The 25667-nt window shown below is 44.5% G+C and overlaps 1 protein-coding gene across 2 annotated transcripts in view; it reads left to right on the plus strand.

Annotated features, from left to right (window-relative positions):
• The window catches only part of MAP2K4 (mitogen-activated protein kinase kinase 4), a 158083-nt gene that overhangs the window by 44160 nt on the left and 88256 nt on the right, over positions 1 to 25667 (plus strand). For both annotated transcript variants that reach the window (XM_030207980.1, XM_030207981.1), the window contains one exon: positions 10902 to 11076. In XM_030207980.1, the coding sequence (XP_030063840.1) occupies positions 10902 to 11076 (175 nt within the window). The remainder of the gene's footprint in view (positions 1 to 10901; positions 11077 to 25667) is intronic.

Consider the following 25667-nt stretch of genomic DNA (forward strand, 5'->3'; position numbering starts at 1 on the left):
CAATATGCTGGATCGCATCATTTCTGTGCAGCGCATTGCATACTTTTCAATATTCCAAGCATCCAGCAGTAGTCCAAGCATCCAGCAGTGTCCAGCAGCTTCCAGTGCTCAAGATAGAAAATGGTACTTATCTCAATCTAATGCACGAGCCCACTCCTCTTATGATTTGTCAGTCCCCCAGACCAAGAATGGCCAACATTTTGCTTAGCTCCTTGCCATTCTGCTTCAGGGTCTTAGCAGTCGGGATTTATGCAGTGTCTCAACTTGAAACTGCTGTCCGATGTCTACAAATAGCCTGAGAGTTAGAGAAGTGATTAAAGTAACCACTGCAGTGGAACAGAAACTTCTTATAATACCTAATAATTTCTTTTGATTTATTGACCTGTTCCAGCTAATCCAGAATAGTGTAGTCTTATCTTAATAGAGTATTTATATATTCTTTCCAACTGATTTTAATCTCAGCAGCACATTTCTTCATCCACAAACATTCAAGTCCCCTGCAGTTTTGTTTTAATTCTAGCAGAAGAGCTAGCAGGGTTTTATAAAACAAGAATACAATTGGTTCAGCGTACACTACCAATCACAGATTTGACAGCTACGTTGTATTCCTTGTGGGGTATAGGTTTTGGAATGATTTTCAGTCTCTCTGTGCACAGAAAATTGTCTATTGACGAAATTTGAATCAAAGTGTTATATTTTGGATTCTTGTGCTAACTATCGTTTGAAATACCAAGTACCAAAAACCCTTCCACAGGGTAGTTTTACAGTTATCCTAGCTGATATTAGCATAAATTAATTATTAAATTTATACAGTAATGTTCCTTCTAATTATAGGCCAGTGGCAAATGTACATGTATTTGCCAAGGTTTTAGAAGGTAGTAGCTAAACAATTGAATTTCACCCTTCATACTTTGGTTTATGAAGTGATTATAGAACTGAAACATTAGTAGGAGCTCTAATTACAGAAATAAGAATTGTACTTAGCAAGGGACATCAAATTGTAATAATGCAATTTGATTTAAGTTCTGCATTTTACTGGTTGATATGTTAAGATTAAGGGTCCTGTTTACTAAGCTGCGTTATGGGTGCGTTAGCATTTTTAATGTGCATTAATCATGTACGCGTGTTAACCATGTATGTGCCTACAATATCCCTATAGGCATCTACATGGTTAGCGCACGTGCTAATTGTAGATGTGTTAAAAATGCTAACGTGCCTTAATAAATAAGGCCCTAAATGAATTTGGGATTTCAGGGAATATGTTGAACTGGTTTAAAGTTTTTTTTTTTTTTTTTTTTTTTTTAACATATGTTTCATAGAGTGAAGATGGGTGATAGATAATGTGCTGACAAAGTGGAAGGTGAATTGTGTGTGTGTGTGATAGGTTGGGGGGTATGCAAGGCTCCCCACTGTCCTCAGTTTTATTTAATGCTTTTATAAATACATTTGTGGAGGGTTTTATGTAGTTAGGAGTGAAGTATTTTATTTGTGCAGATAATGCTCTGTTACTGCCTATTTATGTAAGTGGGTAGGATTTTCATTTATTGATAAATTATTGGTTTGATTTGGAGGATAAAGGGGTTTGCACAAATCGGTTGCATGAATATTTTCATATTTGATTAATTTAAAATCCTAGTACAAGCTTAAATTCTTTCTCTATATAAGTAAAAATTTAAAACTCGTTTACAAACTGTACTGGTTTGGTTTCCAGTAGAGGTATGTGTATTGTTTAAAGCTGGTTTGGTCAGCCAGTCCTTCAGTAATTATTTAGAGTCTAGAATCTACCTCCACTCTTCCTAGGCCCATTTGTTTCTGTTCCAGTCTGTACCAAAAACAAAAAAAAAAAGAAAGAAGAAACAACGTTAACAGTTGCATTAATATGTTATGTTTGTTTCCGTTGGTTTTGCTTATTGCATGCCCTATGTCTATTTCCCACTTTTGTTTCGGCACCCTGATAGTTAAGAATTACCCATATGTGGAAAATTAGTGTCCTGCCTGTCCTTGGAGAAAGCAAAGTTACTCACCTGTAGCAGGTGCTCTGAAGACAGCAGGACACACATTTCTATATACCTGCCCTCCTCCCCCTAGGAGTTGCATTCTAACAGCAATTACTCTGTGAACATGTGGAGAGAGAAGATTCTCAAATACCAAGAAATGCAGTTTGAGACCAATGTGGCAGAAAGATACAGAAATATTTCCTGTCGTTTTGGCTGCCACAGGCAAAGAATTTCCAAGCACATCTGGATAGGATGCCTATATATGTTACATCTTACAAACTTCAGAGGGAAGCTTTCTTTTGGCATTAAGTATTATGGCGAGCATTAGCAGTACATGAGACTGAGGTCATACTCCACGTTTCCATATGTGAGGCTCATTCGTGTCAAACTAACCCATTTGGAGAAAGTTGCCCCTGGGACAAACTAAGGTGACACGTCTCTGGGTAAGCATTTTTTTTACTTGAGCACTGTATCAATGACCTTATGGTCATAATACTGAGAGGGAATTTTAAAAACAATCCATGAATGTAAGTAAGACTTTTGAAGTTAAAGTGCTAAAATACTTAAACACCAACACAAAAGGACTTACATTGGATTCCATACAATATTATAAACCATTATAGCTATTGTCAAGTTCTGATCACTCATCTATCTCTCCGTTTTACTCCCTCACCACTGCCTTTCCGCTTGAAATCTCCTGCTCTTTTCAGTTGTAGCTCAAAGCAAGTTATATTCAGGTACAGTAGTTACTTCCCTGCCCCTGGAATGCTCAAAATTTGTTTTATACCTGTGGCAATGGTCTGTTTCAGTGAGGCCCAACCTAGAAATTCTACTTGGCACTCTTCTCCAAAGGAGTTTGACTGTTTATGAAGTGCGCAATATTGATAGTCTATTTTGTTGTTTTGGTTAAAAGATATTCCGTTGGGAATAATGGTGGAGATCTCAGATGCTCTTCATTCTTGCAATGGAAAGATGTAGAATTAAGGATCTGTCTTCTCTTCATGGACAGCAGTTCCAACAAGTTTGGGAGCTATTCTGGGAGCTATGCCTAGAGCTCACAGCCAGATCCTGAACTGCTAATAGCTGAAACACTTTTATGAGGTTTAGCCCTCTAGCCTCACAGAGTAATGATGATTTGTGATACGGGGGGGCGGGGGGTGAAAGTAGGGAGCTTTGGGGGGCAAAGGGGTATATTAGGTGTTTGTACAATTTCCTCAGTTATGCCCATTATTATTTTCTGTGTATCCATTGCAGTTGGAGTTTTGTTGAAATGTATGCTGCAAGTTGTCTTCTTGTTGGACATGATGATTTAAAAAAAAAAAAAAAAAAAAAAACTTCACACAAAATACAATTTAAATACAATCCTCAATTAGATTGAGATCTGCATTACATATCCACTAATATAGTAGGTGGGAAAAAAACCTCAAAGACCTTTACGGAAATCCCTTTGGAGCTAAAAGCTCTTCATCACTGGCAAAAACCCACGCCACATATATAAGTCAACAGTCTAAATATACAGTGAAAATTTACAACTTTCTAAATGTTATAAACACAATTAAAGTGCACTTATTTTGCCTCATCTAGCTAAACAGAAAAGTCTTGACTGACGTTGGCTAGTGTTTCGCACTGCTGTCTCAAGGTCGGGACTTTTCCTTCAAAGTTCTGAAAAACTTAGCTGTTGGAGTAATAGCATCCTCTACCCATACACTGTTCTTATAGTCAATAAAAATACTTCTACATACCTGAGGCAATGGAAGGTTAAGGGCATAATTATTAGAGTGGGCTACTGTTACTTTTTATTGTACCGCTGGCTTGTGCTTTTTTTGTCACATCCCATTTTATGCAGTGAGACTTGGGGCTGCTTTTACAAAGTGGTGCTACCAATTAGCTTGCACTGAATGTGAAGAAGCCCATGGGAATTGAATTGGCTTCTTTGCGTTCAGCGCACCACTGATCGGTAGCGCCGCTTTGTAAAAGGAGCCCTTAGTTACTAATAACTGGAGTTAGCAGTAAAATAACTTGTCAGTGTTAGTCCACATTGATAACATCCCTCTTTAGTGACGCGTATATTCTGATATTGTTATCCCTTTCTCATACTGTCGTGACCTGAAGAAGATGGCTGTGGCTTTGAAAGTTAATGAAAAAATGTATTAGGTTAGTCCAATACAAAAAGTATTGTCTTATTTTCCGTTTTTGTTTTAACATAGTAAATGCTGGCAGATAAAGACTTGTACGGTCCATCCAGTCTGCTCAACAAGGTGTGCAGAGTTGTATCTGGCACTCTGCGCAGGTTCCACTCCTTCATGTTTAAACAATGGCATCATAAACAGGTCAGTTGGCAACTGGCCTTGCTGACCTCATTTGTGCAGGTTTATGATGCAGTCTCAAAATATAATACCACAATATCTCTGTTTTCAGTCCCAAGACTGTTTGTTTTCTCCTCCCCCATCGCTGACTAGCATCATTTATCCGCTAATACCAACTTTAGGATCCTACTCCCTTCCCCCCAATAGAGATACACAGTACCTGCAATCATAGCATATGCTTTGAATGTGTAATATGAGATGGTTGTACTTGATTCCTACCTTTTCCAATTTTGGGGCATAGACCGTAGAAGTCTGTCTTGCACCAGTTCTGCTTCCCAACTACTACAATTGCCATCAAAGCCCACTCCAGCTTTGATCCTGGTCCAACTTTGTCATTTACAAGACCCAGTGTAGAAGTCTTCCTGGCAATGGCCTTACTTGACAATTTTCTAGAGCTGCCGTCAAAGAACACGTCAGCTATGAAGTCATTTTAAGTTGTGTTTTAATTGGATTCCATCCTTTTTTCAATATAAGGAGCCTCTGTGTTTATCCCATGCATTGAATTCCATCACAGTTTTTGTCTTTCACTTTCCACAGGAAGGCATTCCAGGCATCCACAACCTTTCTGTGAAAAAATATTTCCTGATGTGCTTCTAAGACTACTACCCTGCAACCTTAACTCATGACGTCTAGTTTTACTACTTCCCTGTCTCTGAAAAAGATTAATTTGCATATTACCTCGTATCCTATCCCTCCAGGGTATATATATATTCAGGTCTTCAAGTGTCTTGTCATACATTTGGCACAAGCCAAAAAAGCAAACAGGATGCTAGGCATTATTAGGAAAGGGATGCAAAATAAGATTAAAAATATGTCGCCTGTGTATTGCTCCATGATGCAACCTCACCTTGAGTACTGCATTCAATTCTGGTCATTGTATCTTAAAAAAAAAAAAAGCAGAATTAGAAAAGGTTAAAAGAAGAGCGGCCAAAATGATAAAAGGGACGGAACTCCTTCCATATGATGAAAAGCCAGTGCCTTAGCGAGGGCAGTTGACACCTGGGGCGGGTCGCTGCTGCGCACCCCCCCTCCCCCCCCGGAGCGTGTACTTACATGGGAAAGCGGCGAGGGATGGGCGGGAGCGCCGAACCACTCCGAGTGCATGTTGTTGGGAGCTGCGTCGGCTCCGCTGGTTCCCTGCTCTCTCAGCCTCGGAACAGGAAGTAACCTGTTCCGGGGCAGAGTGAGCAGGGAACCAGCGGAGCCGACACCCCCCCAGCGGCGTGCACCCTGGGCGCGACCGCCCCACCGCCCCCCTTCCTACGCCACTGTGAAAAGCTTAAAGAGGTTAGGGCTCTTCAGCTTGGAAAAGAGACGGCTGGGGGGGGGGGGGATATTTAGAACGGGTAAAAGTGAATTGATTTTTCACTCTCTCAAAGTACAAAGAGCAGGGACACTCAATGAAATTACATGGAAATACTTTTAAAACGAATAGGAGAAAATATGTTTCACTCAAAGAATAGTTAAGCTCTGGAACTCTCTGCTGGAGGATGTGGTATCAGCAGTTAAGTGTATCTAGGTTTAAAAAATGTTTGGACAGGTTCTTGGAGGAAAGTCCATAGTCTTTATTGAGACGGACATAGGGGAACCCACTGCTTGCTTCGGTAGAATGGAATGTTACTACTAATTGGGTTTCTGCCAGGTGCTTGTGTTGGCCACTGTTGGAAGCAGGATACTCGGCTAGATGGACCATTGGTTTGACCCAGTATGGCTATTCTTATGTTCTTATCATTTTTTTCACCTTCCTGTGAACAGCCTTAAGTCTTTTGACATCCTTGGCAAGATATGGCCTCCAAAATTAAACATAGTAGTCATCAACGATTTATATAGGGACATTAACACCTCCTTTCTTGTACTGGATATGCATCTCTCTATACATCCTAGTATTCTACTGGCTGTAGCCATTAACTTGTTACATTGTTTTGTTGACTTAAGATCCTCTAACACTATCACCCCAAGGTCTCTCTTTATCTGTGCTTATCTGTCTTTCACCTCCTAGCAGATAGTACACTGCCTTGAGAGTAAACAAATCCTTCTAAATAAATACAGGTCTTTTGGATTTCTACATCCCATGTGCATCACTCTGCGCTTTTTTGCATTAAATTTTAACTGCCAAACATTAGACTATTGTTTTGTTTTATTTCTATTTAACAAGCAGGGAGGAAAAGGATCCTGCCTCTTGTTCTAGTAAATTGTTAGAATGTGGAACTGAGCCATCTTTCAGTCTTTCATGGAATAACTCTCATTTCCACTATCTGGCAGGAACAGACAGTGTCCAGGAGGACAGCACAACCAGGGATTCCAGGCACATGAGTGGCCTCAGTAGTGGATCAAATGATCTTTTGTGATGGGGGCACACCCATGATATATCTCTTCATTTCTCCATAGATCAGGATTTAAGTTTTGTTCCAGGATAGGGGCACGCAGCAAACTAACCTCAGATGCCTTCCTTGTAGATCTGGGGGTGGGGAATGTCTATGCATATCTTCCAGTTCTAACAGCAAAGGCGCTTCTAAAACAGGATCAGGGGTCCATGATTCTCATAGTCCCTAACGGCTAAGCTGCTTCTGATAGAACTTTCAAGAAGTCCGATGAAACTGGATTAGTTCTCAAAGCTTAGGGAATGCTGTTTTATCCCAGTATTGAGTCCTCCTCCTCCACAGCTTGGGATGTTAAGAGGTCAACCATGATTACTCTGAATCTGCCTGATATCCAGGACAAACTCCACTAAAAGATTTGATCATTTCAAATAGAAGACGTTTTCTATCTGGTGTGACGGAAAGACACTAGACCTTTTATCTAATCTCACGCATGAACTGCTCGTGTACCTTCTATGTTCCAAGGAGTCTGGTTTAAAAACAACTCTATTAGGGTTTTCTTTACTTTCCACATGGTGATGGTAAGCACCAGTTGCATTAAACTCTTCTCTCTACAGTAGGGATTCTCAACCCAGACCTTGGAATATACCTAGCAGTCAGGTGTTCAGGATATCCACAATGAATATGCTTATGAGAGGTTTACACAAAATGAAGATAGTATACAAAAGTTTCTCTTGCACATTAATTATGGGTATTCTGAAATCCTGACAGGCTAGGTGTTTTCTGAGGACTAGGTTGAGAACCACTGCTCTTACAGCATTTAGTTCATGTTATGCAGGGCTTGCTTCTATTTTGTTTTGGGGTGTCTGTGCACTCAGCTAATGAAAGGAAAGGGGATGGTATTCAATATACTGCCTTTTCTGTACATACAATCAAAGCAGTTTACGTATTATATATAGGTACCTATTTTGTACCTGGGGCAATGGAGGGTTATTGTGACTTGCCCAGTCATGCTGCAGTGGGAATTGAACTAGGTTCTCAGGTCACTGCACTAACCATTAGGCTACGCCTCTACTCCAAAGCTCCCATAGAGCCACTAGACACTTTAGATCTGAAGTACCTGATCTGGAAAGGCTTATTTTTGGTGGTGGTAATTTCCACGCACAAAATTAATGAGCTCCAGGCTGTAGTGACTTTCACGTGCAGAATTAGTGAGCTTCAGGATGTAGTGACTTATTCATCCTATTTAATGTTGTTGTTTTTTTTTAACAATAGAGTGGTTCTTTATATCCATCCAGAATTGCTTCCTAAGGAATGATAAATTCCTACCTTAATCAACCAGTTCTGCCAATATGTTTGCCACAGTTACTTGTCCACAAAGGTGAACATGCCTCACACATTTTGGATAGCAAACAAGCTTCAGCCTTACTTGGAGCAGACTAGAGCCCTTAGAAAATCCACCTAGCATTTTGCTTCTTTAGACCCCCAACAGACCCGGGACTGGGCTACCTTAATTGGGCTACCAATGTGCCTTGACATGACTCAATGGTCACACCTAAAGGGGTGTTTTGTTTTAGGGTTGTTGTTTTTTTAAATACCTGGGACAATGGAGAGTTAAATAACTTGACCAGGGTCATGTGGAGCTGCAGTGGGAATCAAAACCAATTCCCCAAGATCTCAGCTCACTACACTAACCATTAGGCTACTCCTCCACTCTAATAGCCAACTAAACAGTTTGACCATTGAGTCATGTCAAGGCACATTGCTGTCCAATTTACCCCCAGAAAAGGCCATTTACTTATCTGTAACAGGTGTTCTCTGTAGTTAGCAGGATAGAAGTCCTCGCATATCCACCCATCTACCCTAGAAGGTGATTTTTACCCTAAGCGTTATTAGAGACTGAAGAGAACCTGTGCAATATCAGCGTGGAAACGTGTGCACGTGTAGGGTTGTTTCTCAAAAGCTTTTGGAGTAATAAGTTGGGGTAGTTTCTACAAGCAGACTGTCAGATATCATCTGCCAACTGTGAGGACTTGTATCTTACTGTTTATGGAGAGCATCTGATACAGGTAACTAAATTGGTTACATCAGAAAAGAGAAGGGACTTTTGTTTTAAAATGTGATTGTTTACACTTTTGTGAAGCAATTGGTTTAGCTAAAATTTGTAGCGATATAATGTATGTTTATGTTTTATAATTGGATGAACAAGAGAAATTCTAATAAAGATTCTCCTGAAGAAGCCTGTTGTTGGTGAACCGTGGACCATGTTGAGATTGTGGTTACATTTGCTTGATGGGACTAAGTGCATTGGTGGTCTGATCAGGCTTTAACTGGAGAATCTTTTTGAAGATGTTCATAGATGATCAATTTTCTAGTGTTGGTCAACTGAGATGAAAATGCCTTTAGTGTTCATTGGGTTTGAAGTTTTCTTTGCCATTACATGGCACTTAGACTGCCCAGAGACAGATTATTTTTCTGAGACTATTCATTTTTTTTATAGTTATTTTTGGTTCTAGTATTGGATGTTCCTTGTTCCTTTTTTTTTTTAATGAAACGGTGTTACATTTTAAAATATTTCAAAATAATACACATCACTCTACTTTTTGAATTATGGTTTACTTGTGGTGTCATATCTTTAGCCTTCTATTTTGGTTTCTGTAATTATTTAAAACGTGTCATTTGCTTAGAGAGTAAGTTATATAACAGGCTGCCTAACTTGTGTGGCTGGTATGTACATAAGTAAACCATTTTTCAGAGAAACTATGTGCCTATGTTAGTACCTCATTCATTTGCACCTGCTGTATAATTTTCACAAATTATAAAATACTAGTAAAAAAGGCCTGTTTCTGACACAAATGAAACGGGCGCTAGCAAGGTTTTCCTCGGAGAGTGTATGTGAGAGTGACTGTGAGAGAGAGAGTGAATGTGCGAGTGTGTGTGAGAGAGAGAGAGTGAGTCTGGGTGCGAGTGTGTCTGTGAGAGAGAGAGAGTGTGTGTGTGAGGAGTGTGTGCAAGTGCGTATGTGAGACAGTGTGAGAGAGAGAGTGTGTTTCACACAGATACAGTGTGTGTGAGACACAGACTCTCTGTGAGACTGAGTGTCAAGAGAGTGTGTGAGTGACTGTGTGACACATAGAGAGTGAATGTGATACAGTGTGAGACATAGAGTGTGTGAGAGACAGTGTGTGAGAGTGAGAGAGAGAAAGACATTGACTGTGAGAGAGAGTGTGTGTGTGTGTGACAGAGATACCTCCCCCCCTCTCTGGTGTCATGCCCCCCCTCTCTCTCTCTCTAGTGTCTGTTACTGTGCAGGACGCTGAGCTCTGGCTGTGCTTCAAGGAACTGACCAATCCTATTTAATAGAATGCACCTCCAACATTCTGAAGCCGAGAAACCTCGTGTGGTTGGTCACTTCTGCTTGTGACGAACCCGGAAGTACGTGATGTCAATTCAGGAGATGGATACAGAGAGCAGGAATGCCTCAGCCATGCAGTCAGCTTCAGAATGTTGGAGGTGCGTTTTATTATATAGGATGTGCATAAATTCTAAACCAACCAACCCTGAGGAATTCCTTTGCTCAGGGCCTGAATACTTTTGTACACAGTGATGTAGTCACATAGGTTTACACAAGTATGATCTGGGCATTTTCATAAAGGGCTATTTCTGCATGTAAACCACTTGGAGATAACTTTTTTAAATTATCCATTAATCAGTAACATTGCTTAAATCTGAGGTACAGTCTGCACTGACAGAATAACAATCAGCAGCTTAGAAATTAAAATACCGAATAAAATCAAGCATGAGCTGAATAGAAACAAACTGCAACACAAAATAGATGATTATATACTATATGTATTTATTAATATGGTGGCAAATCTGAGCCAGCAATACATTCTTCAATAATAAATCTGAAATATTGCAATACATACCATTAACAGGGTGCTGAAGGACTTGTAATTCCAAACCATCCAATAACATGGTTTAAGGCAAAGTCCTGGTAGAAAGTGATTACAAAAGGGAAGCAGGCACATTGTTAACCATAGTTCTTACAGAATGTTGTTCATTTTTTATTTACCTTTTCCTTCCTTCTGAAAAGCCAACACCCCCAACTCTTCTCTCCCAGAAGATTATTTGATATCCTTTAAGTGTTTTACTTCTACAGAAACTGATGAAAAATAGGATTGGGAATATAACATATACTTATTTTATTTTTTAAACAGAGAGAGGTTGCGTACACACAGCATTGAATCTTCAGGAAAGTTAAAGCTCTCACCGGAGCAGCACTGGGATTTTACTGCTGAAGATCTGAAGGATCTTGGGGAGATTGGACGAGGCGCTTATGGTTCTGTCAACAATATGATCCATAAACCCAGCAGTCAAATTATGGCAGTCAAAGTAGGTGTTGAATAAAAGGACTGCATTTGTGATTTTGTTCATGTTCGTTGGAGGACTCATTTATGAGAAGGCAGTAATGCTTCCTGATGACTTTGTGCTTAAACTTAGTTCTTGCAAATTAGTCCTTTGAGATCTCTCCATTTTGGGTAGATGAGCATATAAATTCCCATATTCGAGCTCACATTGGCTCCCCATCCCCCATGCTTTTTACTTGAACTTTCAACTGTTCCTCTCACTGCCAACTGTATCGGTTTAGATTTACACCACTCCTCTTTTGATTACGCATGGTGAGTTACATTCTGGTACATTGGGTATTTCTCTGTCTCTGGAACTTAAAATCTGTTTTCCTAATTTTCATTAACAAATTACGGCATGTTAATTTAAGTGCATAGTTACTAAATAGGCTCATACAGAGACTATGGGGCCTCTATTATATTGCATTACAGGTTAGTAAATGAGGCCCTAAGGATTGCACTTGAGGCATTGGAGGTTGGAGTGTCTTGCCCATGGTGAGAAGGCATGTCAGTGGAATTTGAATCCTATCATCTCTAGGTCTTTGTAAAATACTCGCCTCCACTACCTCCGTTGGCAGGCTATTTCAGACCTACTCATTTTCCTCTATAATACTTAAAAAGATAAACACTGAATTCAGCATCTAGGATAAAGTTTTCTGTTAATACACTGTAGCGGCATAAGTGAGAGTGTGGGTACTTAGCCTTAACTGACAAAGCCACTTAGAGGGGTGAAAGTAAAACAAGACGTTATATTGAAAAGAATGTTAAATTCTGTTCCCTTCACAGACATGATAAATTTAATAATAAAAGTCTTTTCCTGCAAGGCCCCCACAGTTTCAGTGTGCACTAGTCTTTGTCATTATGGCTAATCAAAACCAGGCGTGGCCTGTAGGATTAGGATTTCACAGGGTTCAAAGGTACAACTTGGCCTACCTGTATTAAGCTTCTGCTGCTTGCACATCTGTGGTGACTGATCTTTTCTTCTCTGGATTCCTCTGCTTTGCTTGTGCCCAGAGGTTTTATCTGGCTGCCTGAACCACACTGTTCCAGCTCTGCCATGCCTTTTCTGCTCTGTACTTCAGGATTTAATATGGCTCTGTGAGGGCGTGTTAAGGGGAACTGGTAGCTTCTTATACATTCCATTACGTGTTCGCAGCTACCAAATGTAGCAAAGCCACAGTCCAAAACATCTGTTCTCCGAGGACAAGCAGGCTGCTTGTTCTCACGACTGGGTTGACGTCCGCGGCAGCCCCCACCAACCGGAAAAAGCTTCGCGGGACGGTCGGCACGCAGGGCACGCCCACCGCGCATGCGCGGCCGTCTTCCCGCCCGTGCGCGACCGCTCCCGCCAGTTACTTTTTTCCCGCGACTGAGAGAGTCGTGTTTTTGCAACTCTCTCGTTTCAGCCGCCGGAATTTTCGACCGCGTTTACGCGGGTCGTCGCTCTTGGCCCTTTTGGCCTCTTCTTCTTTCAGTTTCGTTTGTTATCCAAAAAAAAAAAAAAAAAAAAAAGAATTTTGCGCGTGTGGAGCACGCGCTCCTCCTTTTTCCCTCGCTTTCTAGCGGGGACGCCTCGTTGCGGCCTAGTGGCCGCTCGGTCGGTTTCAATTTTCGTGGTGTGATTTTAGCCACCATTGCCGACTTTGACTTCGCCGACGCGATTTTTCCGTCGATGTCCTCGAAGGTCCCGAGTGGATTTAAAAAGTGTGGTCGCTGCGGCCGGCCGATCTCGCAGACCGACACCCACGCTTGGTGCCTCCAGTGCCTCGGGCCGGAGCACAATCTCAAGTCGTGTGCTTTGTGTCTCGGTCTCCGGAAACGGACTCAGGTTGCGAGGCAAGTTCTGCGGGACCGTCTTTTTGGAACTTGCGCCGGCCCCTCGACGTCGACCTCGACGGCATCGGTATCGAAGGCCGGTTCTTCGGTACCGGTATCGATGCCCGAGACATCGGCACCGATGGCAGCGACCCCAGGAGAACAGGTCCCGTCGGCCCGCCGGTCCGCCGGCGAGAGTGGGGTAGAGAGACCGCGTGGGCAGTCGGCCCCGGTCACTCCCTCAACTCGTGAGCCACGGGACCGAACCCTGTCGGACCCGGTACCTCGAGACCGAGGGGGATCGACCTCCTCCTCCTCCATGCCCTCCGGCACCGGTGACGTGCACCGGAAGAAGGACAAGAAGCGCCGTCACCGGGAGCCCTCGGTGCCTGAGGAGGTGTCGACGCCGAAGCGTCATCACAGAGAGGAGAGATCTCCGTCGGTGGTGGAGGTACCGACGCGTCGGGGTTCCGGCACCTCGGTGCCGTCTCCTGGCCCCCAGCAGCTTCTGGCACCGACACCCTTGCCGGCCCCACCGCCTTTCTCGGCAGCGGGCCTGGACGAGTGCCTCAGAGCCATCCTTCCGGGGCTCCTGGAAGGGCTGATGCGCCAGGCTGTGCCGGCGCCGGGGGTGCTTGCGCCCTCGGCGCCGATGACTGTGGCGCCGGCGAGCTCTAGCCCGGCGCCGGGGCAGTCGACACCGCCGCCGCTTGCGGTGCCGGTCTCGACAGCCACGCAGGTGGAGTCCCCGTCGACGTCGATGGAGGGAGCTCCGTCCCCGCCGGCGCGGGAGTCCACCGCTCGACGACACCGAGGCCTCGGGCCTCGACGTCGAGCCGGGCCCGGTACCGGACTCAGCTACATGAGCTAATGTCCGATACCGAGGATGAGGACTCGTGGGGGGAAGAGGAGGACCCGAGATATTTCTCCTCAGAGGAGTCTACGGGCCTTCCCTCGGACCCCACGCCGTCACCGGAGAGGAAGCTCTCACCTCCTGAGAGTCTCTCCTTTGCCTCCTTTGTGCGGGATATGTCTATAAGCATTCCCTTTCCCGTGGTCTCTGTGGAAGAGCCGAGGGCCGAGATGCTCGAGGTCCTCGACTATCCATCACCACCTAGAGAGTCCTCCACGGTACCGCTGCACAATGTCCTGAAGGAGACGCTGCTCCGGAACTGGGTGCGACCATTAACTAATCCCACCATTCCCAAGAAAGCAGAGTCCCAGTACAGGATCCACTCTGACCCAGAGCTCATGCGGCCCCAGTTGCCCCATGACTCAGCGGTCGTGGATTCTGCTCTCAAGAGGGCACGGAGTTCGAGGGATACCGCCTCGGCGCCCCCGGGGCGGGAGTCTCGCACTCTGGACTCATTTGGGAGGAAGGCCTACCAGTCCTCCATGCTCGTGACCCGCATCCAATCGTACCTGCTCTATATGAGCATCCACATGCGGACCAATGTGCAACAGCTGGCGGACCTGGTCGATAAGCTCCCGCCGGAGCAGTCCAGGCCTTATCAGGAGGTGGTCAGGCAGCTGAAGGCGTGCAGAAAGTTCCTGTCCAGGGGGATTTTTGACACCTGTGACGTGGCATCTCGTGCTGCGGCCCAAGGTATAGTGATGCGCAGGCTCTCATGGCTGCGTGCCTCTGACCTGGACAACCGCACCCAGCAGAGACTGGCCGACGTCCCTTGCCGGGGGGATAACATTTTCGGTGAGAAGGTCGAGCAGATGGTGGACCAACTGCATCAGCGGGAAACCGCTCTCGACAAGCTCTCCCACCGGGCGCCTTCAGCACCCGCCCCCACGGGTGGGCGTTTTTCCCGGGCACGGCAGGCTGCACCCTATTCTTTTGCAAAGCGTAGGTACAACCAGCCGGCCCGAAGGCCTCGTCAGGCACAGGGACAGCCCCAGCGCGCTCGTTCTCGTCAACAGCGTGCGCCTAAGCAGCCCCCTGCGCCTCCACAGCAAAAGCCGGGGACGGGCTTTTGACTGGATCCACGGGAACATAGCCGCCCTACAAGTGTCCGTACCGGACGATCTGCCGGTCGGAGGGAGGTTAAATTTTTTTCACCAAAGGTGGCCTCTCATAACCTCCGACCAGTGGGTTCTCCAAATAGTGCGGTGCGGATACGCCCTGAATTTGGCCTCCCTGCCTCCAAATTGTCCTCCAGGAGCTCAGTCTTTCAGCTCCCATCACAAGCAGGTACTTGCAGAGGAACTCTCCGCCCTTCTCAGCGCCAATGCGGTCGAGCCCGTACCACCCGGGCAGGAAGGGCAGGGATTCTATTCCAGGTACTTCCTTGTGGAAAAGAAAACAGGGGGGATGCGTCCCATCCTAGACCTGAGAGGCCTGAACAAATTCCTGGTCAAAGAAAAGTTCAGGATGCTTTCCTTGGGCACCCTTCTGCCAATGATTCAGAAAAACGATTGGCTATGTTCCCTGGATTTAAAGGACGCATACACTCACATCCCGATACTGCCAGCTCACAGACAGTATCTCAGATTCCGCCTGGGCGCACGGCACTTTCAGTATTGTGTGCTGCCCTTTGGGCTCGCCTCTGCCCCACGAGTGTTTACAAAGTGCCTCGTGGTGGTAGCGGCCTACCTACGCAAGCTGGGAGTGCACGTGTTCCCATATCTCGACGATTGGCTGGTCAAGAACACCTCGGAGGCAGGAGCCCTCCGGTCCATGCAGTGCACTATTCAACTTCTGGAGCTGCTGGGGTTTGTGATAAATTACCCAAAGTCCCATCTCCAGCCAACTCAGTCTCTGGAATTCATAGGAGCGCTGCTGAATTCCCAGACGGCTCAGGCCTACCTTCCCGAAGCGAGGGCCACCAATCTCTTGGCCCTGGCTTCGCAGACCAGAGCGTCTCAGCAGATCACAGCTCGGCAGATGTTGAGACTTCTGGGTCATATGGCCTCCACAGTTCATGTGACTCCCATGGCTCGTCTTCACATGAGATCTGCTCAATGGACCCTAGCTTCCCAGTGGTTCCAAGCCACCGGGAATCTAGAAGATGTCATCCGCCTCTCCACCAGTTGTCGCACTTCACTGCTCTGGTGGACCATCCGGACCAATTTGACCCTGGGACGTCCATTCCAAGTTCCGCAGCCCACGAAAGTGCTGACGACGGATGCATCTCGCCTGGGGTGGGGAGCCCATGTCGATGGGCTCCACACTCAGGGTCTGTGGTCCCTCCAGGAAAAGGATCTGCAGATCAACCTCCTGGAGCTCCGAGCGATCTGGAACGCACTGAAGGCTTTCAGAGATCGGCTGTCCTGTCAAATTATCCAAATTCGGACAGACAATCAGGTTGCAATGTATTACGTCAACAAGCAGGGGGGCACCGGATCTCGCCCCCTGTGCCAGGAGGCCGTCGGGATGTGGCGTTGGGCGTGTCGGTTCGGCATGCTCCTCCAAGCCACATACCTGGCAGGCGTAAACAACAGTCTGGCCGACAGACTGAGCAGAGTCATGCAACCGCACGAGTGGTCGCTCCATGCCAGAGTGGTACGCAAGATCTTCCGAGCGTGGGGCACCCCCTCGGTGGACCTTTTCGCCTCTCAGACCAACCACAAGCTGCCTCTGTTCTGTTCCAGACTTCAGGCACACGGCAGGCTAGCGTCGGATGCCTTTCTCCTCCATTGGGGGACCGGCCTCCTGTATGCTTATCCTCCCATACCTTTGGTGGGGAAGACCTTACTGAAGCTCAAGCAAGACCGCGGCACCATGATTCTGATAGCGCCCTTTTGGCCCCGTCAGATCTGGTTCCCTCTTCTTCTGGAGTTGTCCTCCGAAGAACCGTGGAGATTGGAGTGTTTTCCGACTCTCATTTCGCAGAACGACGGAGCGTTGCTGCACCCCAACCTTCAGTCTCTGGCTCTCACGGCCTGGATGTTGAGGGCGTAGACTTCACTGCGTTGGGTCTGTCTGAGGGTGTCTCCCGGGTCTTGCTTGCCTCTAGGAAGGATTCCACTAAAAAGAGTTACTTTTTCAAGTGGAGGAGGTTTGTCGTGTGGTGTGAGAGCATGGCCCTAGAACCTCGTTCTTGCCCTGCACAGAACCTGCTTGAATACCTTCTGCACTTATCAGAGTCTGGCCTCAAGACCAACTCAGTAAGGAATCACCTTAGTGCGATTAGTGCTTACCATTATCGTGTGGAAGGTAAAGCCATCTCTGGAGAGCCTTTAGTCGTTCGATTCATGAGAGGCTTGCTTTTGTCAAAGCCCCCTATCAAGCCTCCTACTGTGTCATGGGATCTCAACGTCGTCCTCACCCAGCTGATGAAACCTCCTTTTGAGCCACTGAATACCTGCCATCTGAAGTACTTGACCTGGAAGGTCATTTTCCTGGTGGCAGTTACTTCCGCTCGTAGGGTCAGTGAGCTTCAAGCCCTAGTAGCTCATGCTCCATATACCAAATTTCATCACAACAGAGTAGTGCTCCGCACTCACCCAAAGTTCCTGCCGAAGGTGGTGTCGGAGTTCCATCTTAACCAGTCAATTGTCTTGCCAACATTCTTCCCCAGGCCGCATACCCGCCCTGCTGAACGTCAGTTGCACACATTGGACTGCAAGAGAGCATTGGCCTTCTACTTGGAGCGGACACAGCCCCACAGACAGTCCGCCCAATTGTTTATTTCTTTCGACCCTAACAGGCTAGGGGTCGCTGTCGGGAAACGCACCATCTCTAATTGGCTAGCAGATTGCATTTCCTTCACTTACGCCCAGGCTGGGCTGACTCTTGAGGGTCATGTCACGGCTCATAGTGTCAGAGCCATGGCAGCGTCGGTGGCCCACTTGAAGTCAGCCACTATTGAAGAGATCTGCAAGGCTGCGACGTGGTCATCTGTCCACACATTCACATCTCATTACTGCCTCCAGCAGGATACCCGACGCGACAGTCGGTTCGGGCAGTCGGTGCTGCAGAATCTGTTTGGGGTGTAAATCCAACTCCACCCTCCAGGACCCGAATTTATTCTGGTCAGGCTGCACTCTCAGTTAGTTGTTCTTCGTAGGTCAATTTCTGTTGTACCCTCGCCGTTGCGAGGTTCAATTGACCTGGGTTATTGTTTTGAGTGAGCCTGAGAGCTAGGGATACCCCAGTCGTGAGAACAAGCAGCCTGCTTGTCCTCGGAGAAAGGGTATGATACATACCTGTAGCAGTTGTTCTCCGAGGACAGCAGGCTGATTGTTCTCACCTTCCCTCCCTCCTCCCCTTTGGAGTTGTGTTTCATACTTTATTGCTTGTCATTCAACTGGCGGGAGCGGTCGCGCACGGGCGGGAAGACGGCCGCGCATGCGCGGTGGGCGTGCCCTGCGTGCCGACCGTCCCGCGAAGCTTTTTCCGGTTGGTGGGGGCTGCCGCGGACGTCAACCCAGTCGTGAGAACAATCAGCCTGCTGTCCTCGGAGAACAACTGCTACAGGTATGTATCATACCCTGTCCCTCCATTCTTTGATAATTAGGTTTTAATCATAGTCATTCAATTGCAAGTAACTGTAGTATTTTCTTGGAGGCCTGATGCATTGGGTTGTATATGCTGCTTCATGCATCTACCCCAATATCATCTCGAACACTACTGCCGTTAAAGCTTGTGATACTTTTTAAACCACCAGCAGAAACATTGTTCACAGATACTGCTACATTTGTTTCATTTGTATGCAACATTATAAAGTATCAGGACGTTCTCTTCAAAAATGGATTTGACTCTGATCTGGAATACTTTTTGTACAAGAAAGTGTTATACAATGTGAATTAGCAAATGGTAGGAGAAGTGTCTTTGTCACTCCTGTTTCCACATCATATTGATACCCTAACAAATATTTATTGGTTAGATTTACACACTGTAAAAATGACTTTGAAGTTAATCTCAATATAATCTGCTTTGTAGTGGTTGACCAGCCATGGAAGATAGGATAGAAATAAAATCAAAAATTAAATAAAATAATAGCATCAAGCCATTTAAAGTTGACATGAGAGTAAAATATTGATGCTTTTCAGGTTGCCAAATGCTCACTATTCAGCATTGTATCTCAGAAGTCATTTCTTATGTCAACAAACAGGACTGAATCAGACATACAGGTGGACAATGTCATCCAGGGCTGCTGAGAGACAGCTGCGCCCGGGGCAGGACTGAACCGCCCCTGCACCTTTCTGTCTCTTGAGTCACAGCCGTGCTGCTCTGTCCTCTACTGCTCCTGTGTGCTGCGAATTGGGGACCCAGATGATAGCATTAATGCAATGGCAAGGACAAATCAAGGTCAAGTGTATATATAAAGTAGCTCATACAATGAGTTTATCTTGTTGGGCAGACGGGATGGACCGTTCTTTATCTGCCGTCATCATCATCATGTTGTTAATGGTCTACACCCTTATCGTGACTGAATAGATAGGGATGGGCTGGAGTGTAAATTTTAAGGGGCTTCGATGTTAGCTTCAGAATTTAGTACAAGAATAATACTGGGCAGACTTCTACGGTCTGTGCCCTGAGAAAGGCAAGGACAAATCAAACTCTGGTATACATTTAAAGTATCACATACCATGCAAAATGAGTTTATCTTGTTGGGCAGACTGGATGGACCGTACAGGTCTTTATTTGTCGTCATTTACTATGTTACTATGATAGCATTAATGCAATATCACGGAAGCAGGCTTAGAAGAAGCTTGCTGGGCTTGAGCCCAAATTTTCACCCCCCCCCCCCCCCCCCCCCCCGCAGCCCTAATGTCATCCAGTGCTGCTGCAATAGAACAGTTGTCCCAGAGCTTAGAACTAGTATAAATTGAGCATGTACATTCCCCCCCCCCCCCCATCTGCAGCAGTCTCTTCAGTCCCTCACTTTTGTTTTTTTACACTCTGCTGTATTGACATGAAAACAAAGCTCTCCCATGTTCAAGACATTTTTTCAGCTCTGTGTGTGCTTATCTTGGATAAGTGTTGTTAATAGACTCAGGAATATGTTGGAGAAGGGATGCCAGCATGGAACCCTGGGGCACCCCACAGTTTAACTGGTGAATGGAGGAGCAAGAGAAAAGGAGGAGATGGTAAATGTTCTGCCATTCAAGAAGGAGGAAAACCGATGAAGTACAGGACTAGCGATAGTAAATTCAGTTAATCATTAAAGTAAGAGAATGATCAAATCCAATGCAGCTGATAGATCTAATGAAACAAGTAGGGCAATTTTACCATTATCCAATGCTGAGTGAAAATCATTTAATAATGCTGTAAGGATTTTTTTGGGGCTATGCCCTGGCATATCCTTTCTGTCAGTTTATAGATAAAAGATGGGTTGGAGATTGGATGGTAATTAGATGCCAGAGCAGGGTCTGAGGAGGGCTTCTTGAAGATGGAGTTGACAAGAGCCTATTTCCAAGACCCTGGGAACTACCTGGTGGAGAGACTCTTGTTGATAAGTTCAAGTTCATTTTAGTTGATATACCGCAAAATTTCAAAAAGAAATCTAAGCAGTTTACAATGGACTAATAAATAATCAGGGGAAAAAGAGAAGCACGACAGTATCACATATCACAAAACAAGAAACGAGGAAAACGGGAGAAAGGAAAGATTACAGCCCCCCAAAAAAGGATGTCATAGCCAGAGGAAGCAGACTGTGATGAGATTCTGTAATCAATGGACTGAATGCCAAAATTCCTGAGTCTGGGGACAATCCCAAAAAGCATGAAACAAGGTGTGGCATTTTTGACAAATTGGGGAATCCAGCTTTTCCATTTTGAACAACTGTTCTGGTTTAAGATAAGCTTGACATAAAAAGATGCAACTGGCATTCTGTCAGGTCTGCGCTGACAGTAAGCGTTTGTATTCGTTTTAAGTAAGCCTAGGAAATCCAAGGCAGAGAGGGGGTGCAGCAGATCTACACTCCAGTGGTATATTAGATCAGATAAGTCTAGGTCTGGATAGAGTAGGAGCATTCTTTTATGAAGATCAGATACTGATAGGTGATCTTTCCCACCCCACCCCCATCCTGAATCAATGTCTGAACTCGAAGTGAATGTTGAGCTGTCAAAGCCATGAGGTGTAGGGTGGCAACATAATAAAGACAGTTGATAAGCAAAATGGTCCCCCAGACGTGTAAGAGAGCCATCCCCTAGTCATGTGAGAGGCAGCAGGTTACCATCAGTGCCCTGAGATTGAAGATTCTGAGTTTTCCAATGACTAAAGACAGCGTTAACCAATGCTTGGCGTAAATGAGGTATTTCCCTGAATGGGCAGTAGATCAGATGTGGTTGCCAAAATTTGCCAAAGGGATTTAAGTTCCCTCCAGAGATCTCGGAGAGGCCGAAACAAAATACTGGATCTAATCATAGAGGGTGTTCAGGGGGTATTAAGGAGATATTGAAGATGGAAAGGGTGAAAATACTACTGTTTCAGGAGCACAGGTGAATAATTTTGCCACCCTAAATGACATATCAGACATGCATGATTATATTTTTTTAATGTCGGGAATACATAAACCCTCTTCTTCCCATGATCCTACAAGCAACCAAAAGGGCATCTTGGTTTGGCCCTTAATCCGTTTAATGTAAAGAACCATACAAACCAACATCTTAATCATGGTTATAAAGAGCAGTATAGTACTTCCTAAAAATTTCAAGAATGGCAGTATCTGAACGAATCAAACGACCCCCTTCATCTTTCTTCTGTAGGATCTTCTGTGTGACCCATCATTTGATGCAATAAATTGGACAGAAGTTTCCCACTTTTATTACCATGGATGAAGATCTTGTATTTGTAATACCTTAGTGATTTGACTGCCCGCTGATGTAACAATTTATTAAATTCAGTCAGGGCAGCAAGAAGGCTAGCCTTATTAGTCTCTTCGAGGCTCCAAACCTAGCTATATCCCGACAAACCTGCTTTTCCAGTCATAGGGCAAGCCTATCTTGCATTTTGTGTTTGTGTTCTACATAGGTAATGATCTCTCCTCTGAGCACTACCTTAACTGCCTCCCAAATTAAAATCGGTCTATCCAAATTAATCTGATTATGTCTTATGTTCTTGCCATTTCTTAGTTAAATAGTCATGGAAGTAAGAATCCCTATATAAGTCAAAGGGAAACCACCAGTGATGCTGACTTCCATTCCCCCCACCCCCACCCCCTTGCTAAGATGAAGCTGTATCCAGATCATAAAATGGTCAGAGATGGCATATGTCTCAATCTCGTCCCTAGAAATCCTAGAAAAATGACCTGTGGAAACCAAAATATAGTCAGTCCTTGATTGGGTGGAATGTGCCATAGACAAATGGGTATAATTACGCTCACCTGGATGTAGCACTTTCCAAACATCAATCAAATCCGAAGTATTACTAAGAAACAAGAACCCCTTTGAGAAATCCATCCACTGTCCAGGCGGAGAAGAGGATTTATCCATTTTGGGATGAAAAAACGAAATTAAAGTCCCCCCCCCCCCCCCCCTCCAAAAAAAAAAAGATTTCCGTGCTGCAGGGGTAATAAAACATCCAGTCAAGGATCAAAATACCTTGTTAAACACATTGGAGCCATAAAAGTTGCAGATTAACATCTGCCTGGCTAAAATAGTATGTTGGCATTAACATTTCATTGTTCTAAAATACTTATGTTGACATCAATATGAAAGAGAATGAGGACTCTGGCCTTTCTATTCACTGCTGGGGACTCTATTATTTTTCCCACCCACCATTTCTGACATTTTTTATGTTCTAAGGATGAAAGATGAAGTTTTTTTTTGTTGTTGTTGCTTAATGGGCCTTAAGCTCCTTTTGCATGCAGGAGTGAGTATCCCCCATTGTATTTACTCTGTCCTCCAGATCTCCCAGACATTACTGAAGGTGACCTACGTCTCTGGTATGGTCCTCCAGGGTATAGTGAACTTTTTCCAAATTTTCCGTTATTGGCAAAAGGCATTTATCGAACAGTAGTTGTGAGTAAGTAGCTCCGCTGCCACTTCCGATACCCAGGCTGAGCTCAGTGGGACCTGCTGGGCTTGAAGACGTGGCCATCTTGTCCTCCTTCCCTTTCCGTAAATTTTTGGAAGCCATGGTTTGAAAAAAACGTTGTTGAAAGTCTTGTCCACTGCTATAGACACACTTACGTTTTTGCTGCGATGCTTAGGAAGTCAGTGATACAAAGAAATCGGGGTTTATTTGGATGGTGGTGCAGGAAAGATCTGACTAGCATCTTTCCCCGATCATAGCATCACATGACCTTTTCCCGGGATCATTTAAAAATTAATATTTGGATATGTTTACTTTTAAAATTTGGTAAAGTCAATGAAATAAAAAGTATACACTTGCTTTTCATTTGTGCAGTCATTTCTAAACATACCTTCATAAGAGCTAGCCCAATGACTTTGGTTCTAGAACTAATGCTGTTCACTGCCATGTAGGAGATATGGGTTTGATTTTCTAGGCTGTGTTTATGCCCTCTGAATTAGCTAGAGAGTCTACAGAAGCAATATTCATAAACCCCGGGTTGAAGGAATGACCCTGGACTTGGTTTTGAATTTAGAAAAGCATATCTCTCGTATCTCAAGATTGGCTAGGTTTTGATTGTGGTAAATTAATTAGCTAAAACTTTATTTAACAGTCCCTCAGCTTAGAAATATCTTGCTAGCTTTATTGAATGGTTTACAGTGAAGAATTTGTCTTCAGTTGATTCACAATGGTGCTCCATGCTTGATCCTCTGGCTGCACTATTAGAAATCATATTTTTCTGATCTGAGCTGGTTTGCATTGCAGTTTGGGTCTCAGTTTAAAATTCTTTGATCTATAAAAGCTTTTATAGTCGAAGCCTATGGATTTTTGTCCAGCAATGTAAGGAAAGATATACTTGCTCCGGTGTCCTAGATCAGGATCTGATTTTTTTTTTGCAAAAGAAAGTAGGCCAAAATAGGCCAAAACTAAAGCCAGTGCTTTTCATTCATTGCTCGTGTGTTGTGGAATCCCTCCCTACAACATGTGTCTCTAGAGAGATTATTTAAGATTCAGGAGCAATCTTAGTCTACTTGTTTAGAGGGCATTTATTTAATTTTTTTTAGATGCTCTATTGTCAATTGAAATTGACCTAATATTTCTTACTTTCATTTGATTTTATATAATTTTATGATTTGTTTAATTTTACATAAGTATGTAAATGTTATGTCTCTGTTATGCAATGTTCATTACCTTTTAGGTTTAATTGTTTGGAAAATGAATAAGTATGAACAAATAAAAAAGTTCTTGCTCAACGGCAACACCTAGATGTTAGACTTGGAGTCCACATTTTCTGATTTTCAGAGGGATCTGCAATTTGTGTTTGTGGGCTGAAACCTATTGAGAAATAGGAAAATAAAGGGTCAAAACCAGGTAACGGCTGGAATGGTAGAAGGCCAAAAGAGCAGCATGAAACTATTAACTCCCCTGCTTCCTCGTCTTAATTTTTTTTTTTTTTTAATCTACACGTTTAGTAAATATAATGCATTTTAGGCTACATGGTTGTAAGCAACTTAGGTTTCAAAGGCTGATAGCCTTTGATCACATTCCACATGGTACACCTGAGGCATGCAACCATGCTGTATGCTGTTCCCTTTTAAATGCTTTGGCGCTTTGTAAAATTTTTTTTTTTTGTACCACAAAAACAAACCAGAAGGAGATTGTGGTTCTCCAAGGACAAGCAGGCCAGCTAATTCCCACATGTGGGTGACATTATCCACAGCACTTGATGTGGAAAATGCCCAGCATATTGTATCCTTTAAGAGCTCTTTAAGAAAAAAAAAAAACACCAAGAAGGAAATTGTGATTCTTTTGAATTCAGCTCTGATGGGGCATCCTTTTTTCCTGTATCGTCTGCCAAGTTGCGTGTGCATTAAGGCAGCTCTCGCAATGATGATAGGTCACTGTCATGCACTGCCCACCCGAAGGTGTGGGCCGAGTGTCTGTGGATTTCAAAACAAAAATCAATAATCCAGAATCAAGATGAGTTCACAATTCTGGGCAAAATCCAAAAACAAAAGGCAGTCCACGATCCTCCTCCTCTGAAATCCAGTAACAAGTAGTCCAAGAGCTTCCTCCATAATCCAGCAACAAGTAGTCCAGGATCTGCCAACAAAGACCTCCTTGAGGAAGGGGAGAAATCATCTCCAGTTCTTTGATTCTACCAACCATAGGATCCTGAATGGCCTCTCCCTTTACAGTTGAGGTGAGTGGGCAATTCTCCAACAGTCCGCGATTTACTTGTCTATGCAAATATTATGCAAATGGTTTCTAGCTCGGTCACTAGGTACTTGTCCCTTGCTCCCAGCATGCAGGGAATGATATAAATAGATCTCAGGCTATTATCTTCCACTCAGGGTCTCGCCTAACTAAGTGGGTGGGCTATGGGACTAACCTTGGATCCAAGTAATTAATCTATACTGCCCAGTTCTAGGACTCCTTCTGGACCGGTGGTCTTTACTGCCCCGTGACAGGACATATCACAGTCACACCAATCCAGTCTGTGGTATTAGTACGGATAGGGGACATGTAGTCCACCAATCCTTTCCTCTCTCTTTGTCTTCCTCCATTTTGCTTTCTAGGTGACTATAGGGTGTGACTTTCTGTAGCTGGGCATTCTTATTATTTAGTTCAGCTGGGTCTATGTAGCTGTCTTTAGTCTGTATGTCTGGCAGACCAAAAGAAAATCTGAGTGGGTTCCCAACTATCAAATCCTGGGATGCAGTGTTTATGTTTTTATTTCCTGGCCCCTTTTTCTTTTCATGTACATGGGCACTTGCTCGCTGCACTCATGC

The sequence above is a fragment of the Microcaecilia unicolor genome, chromosome 6 (genome assembly GCF_901765095.1).
Source record: "Microcaecilia unicolor chromosome 6, aMicUni1.1, whole genome shotgun sequence".
Lineage (NCBI taxonomy): Eukaryota > Metazoa > Chordata > Amphibia > Gymnophiona > Siphonopidae > Microcaecilia > Microcaecilia unicolor.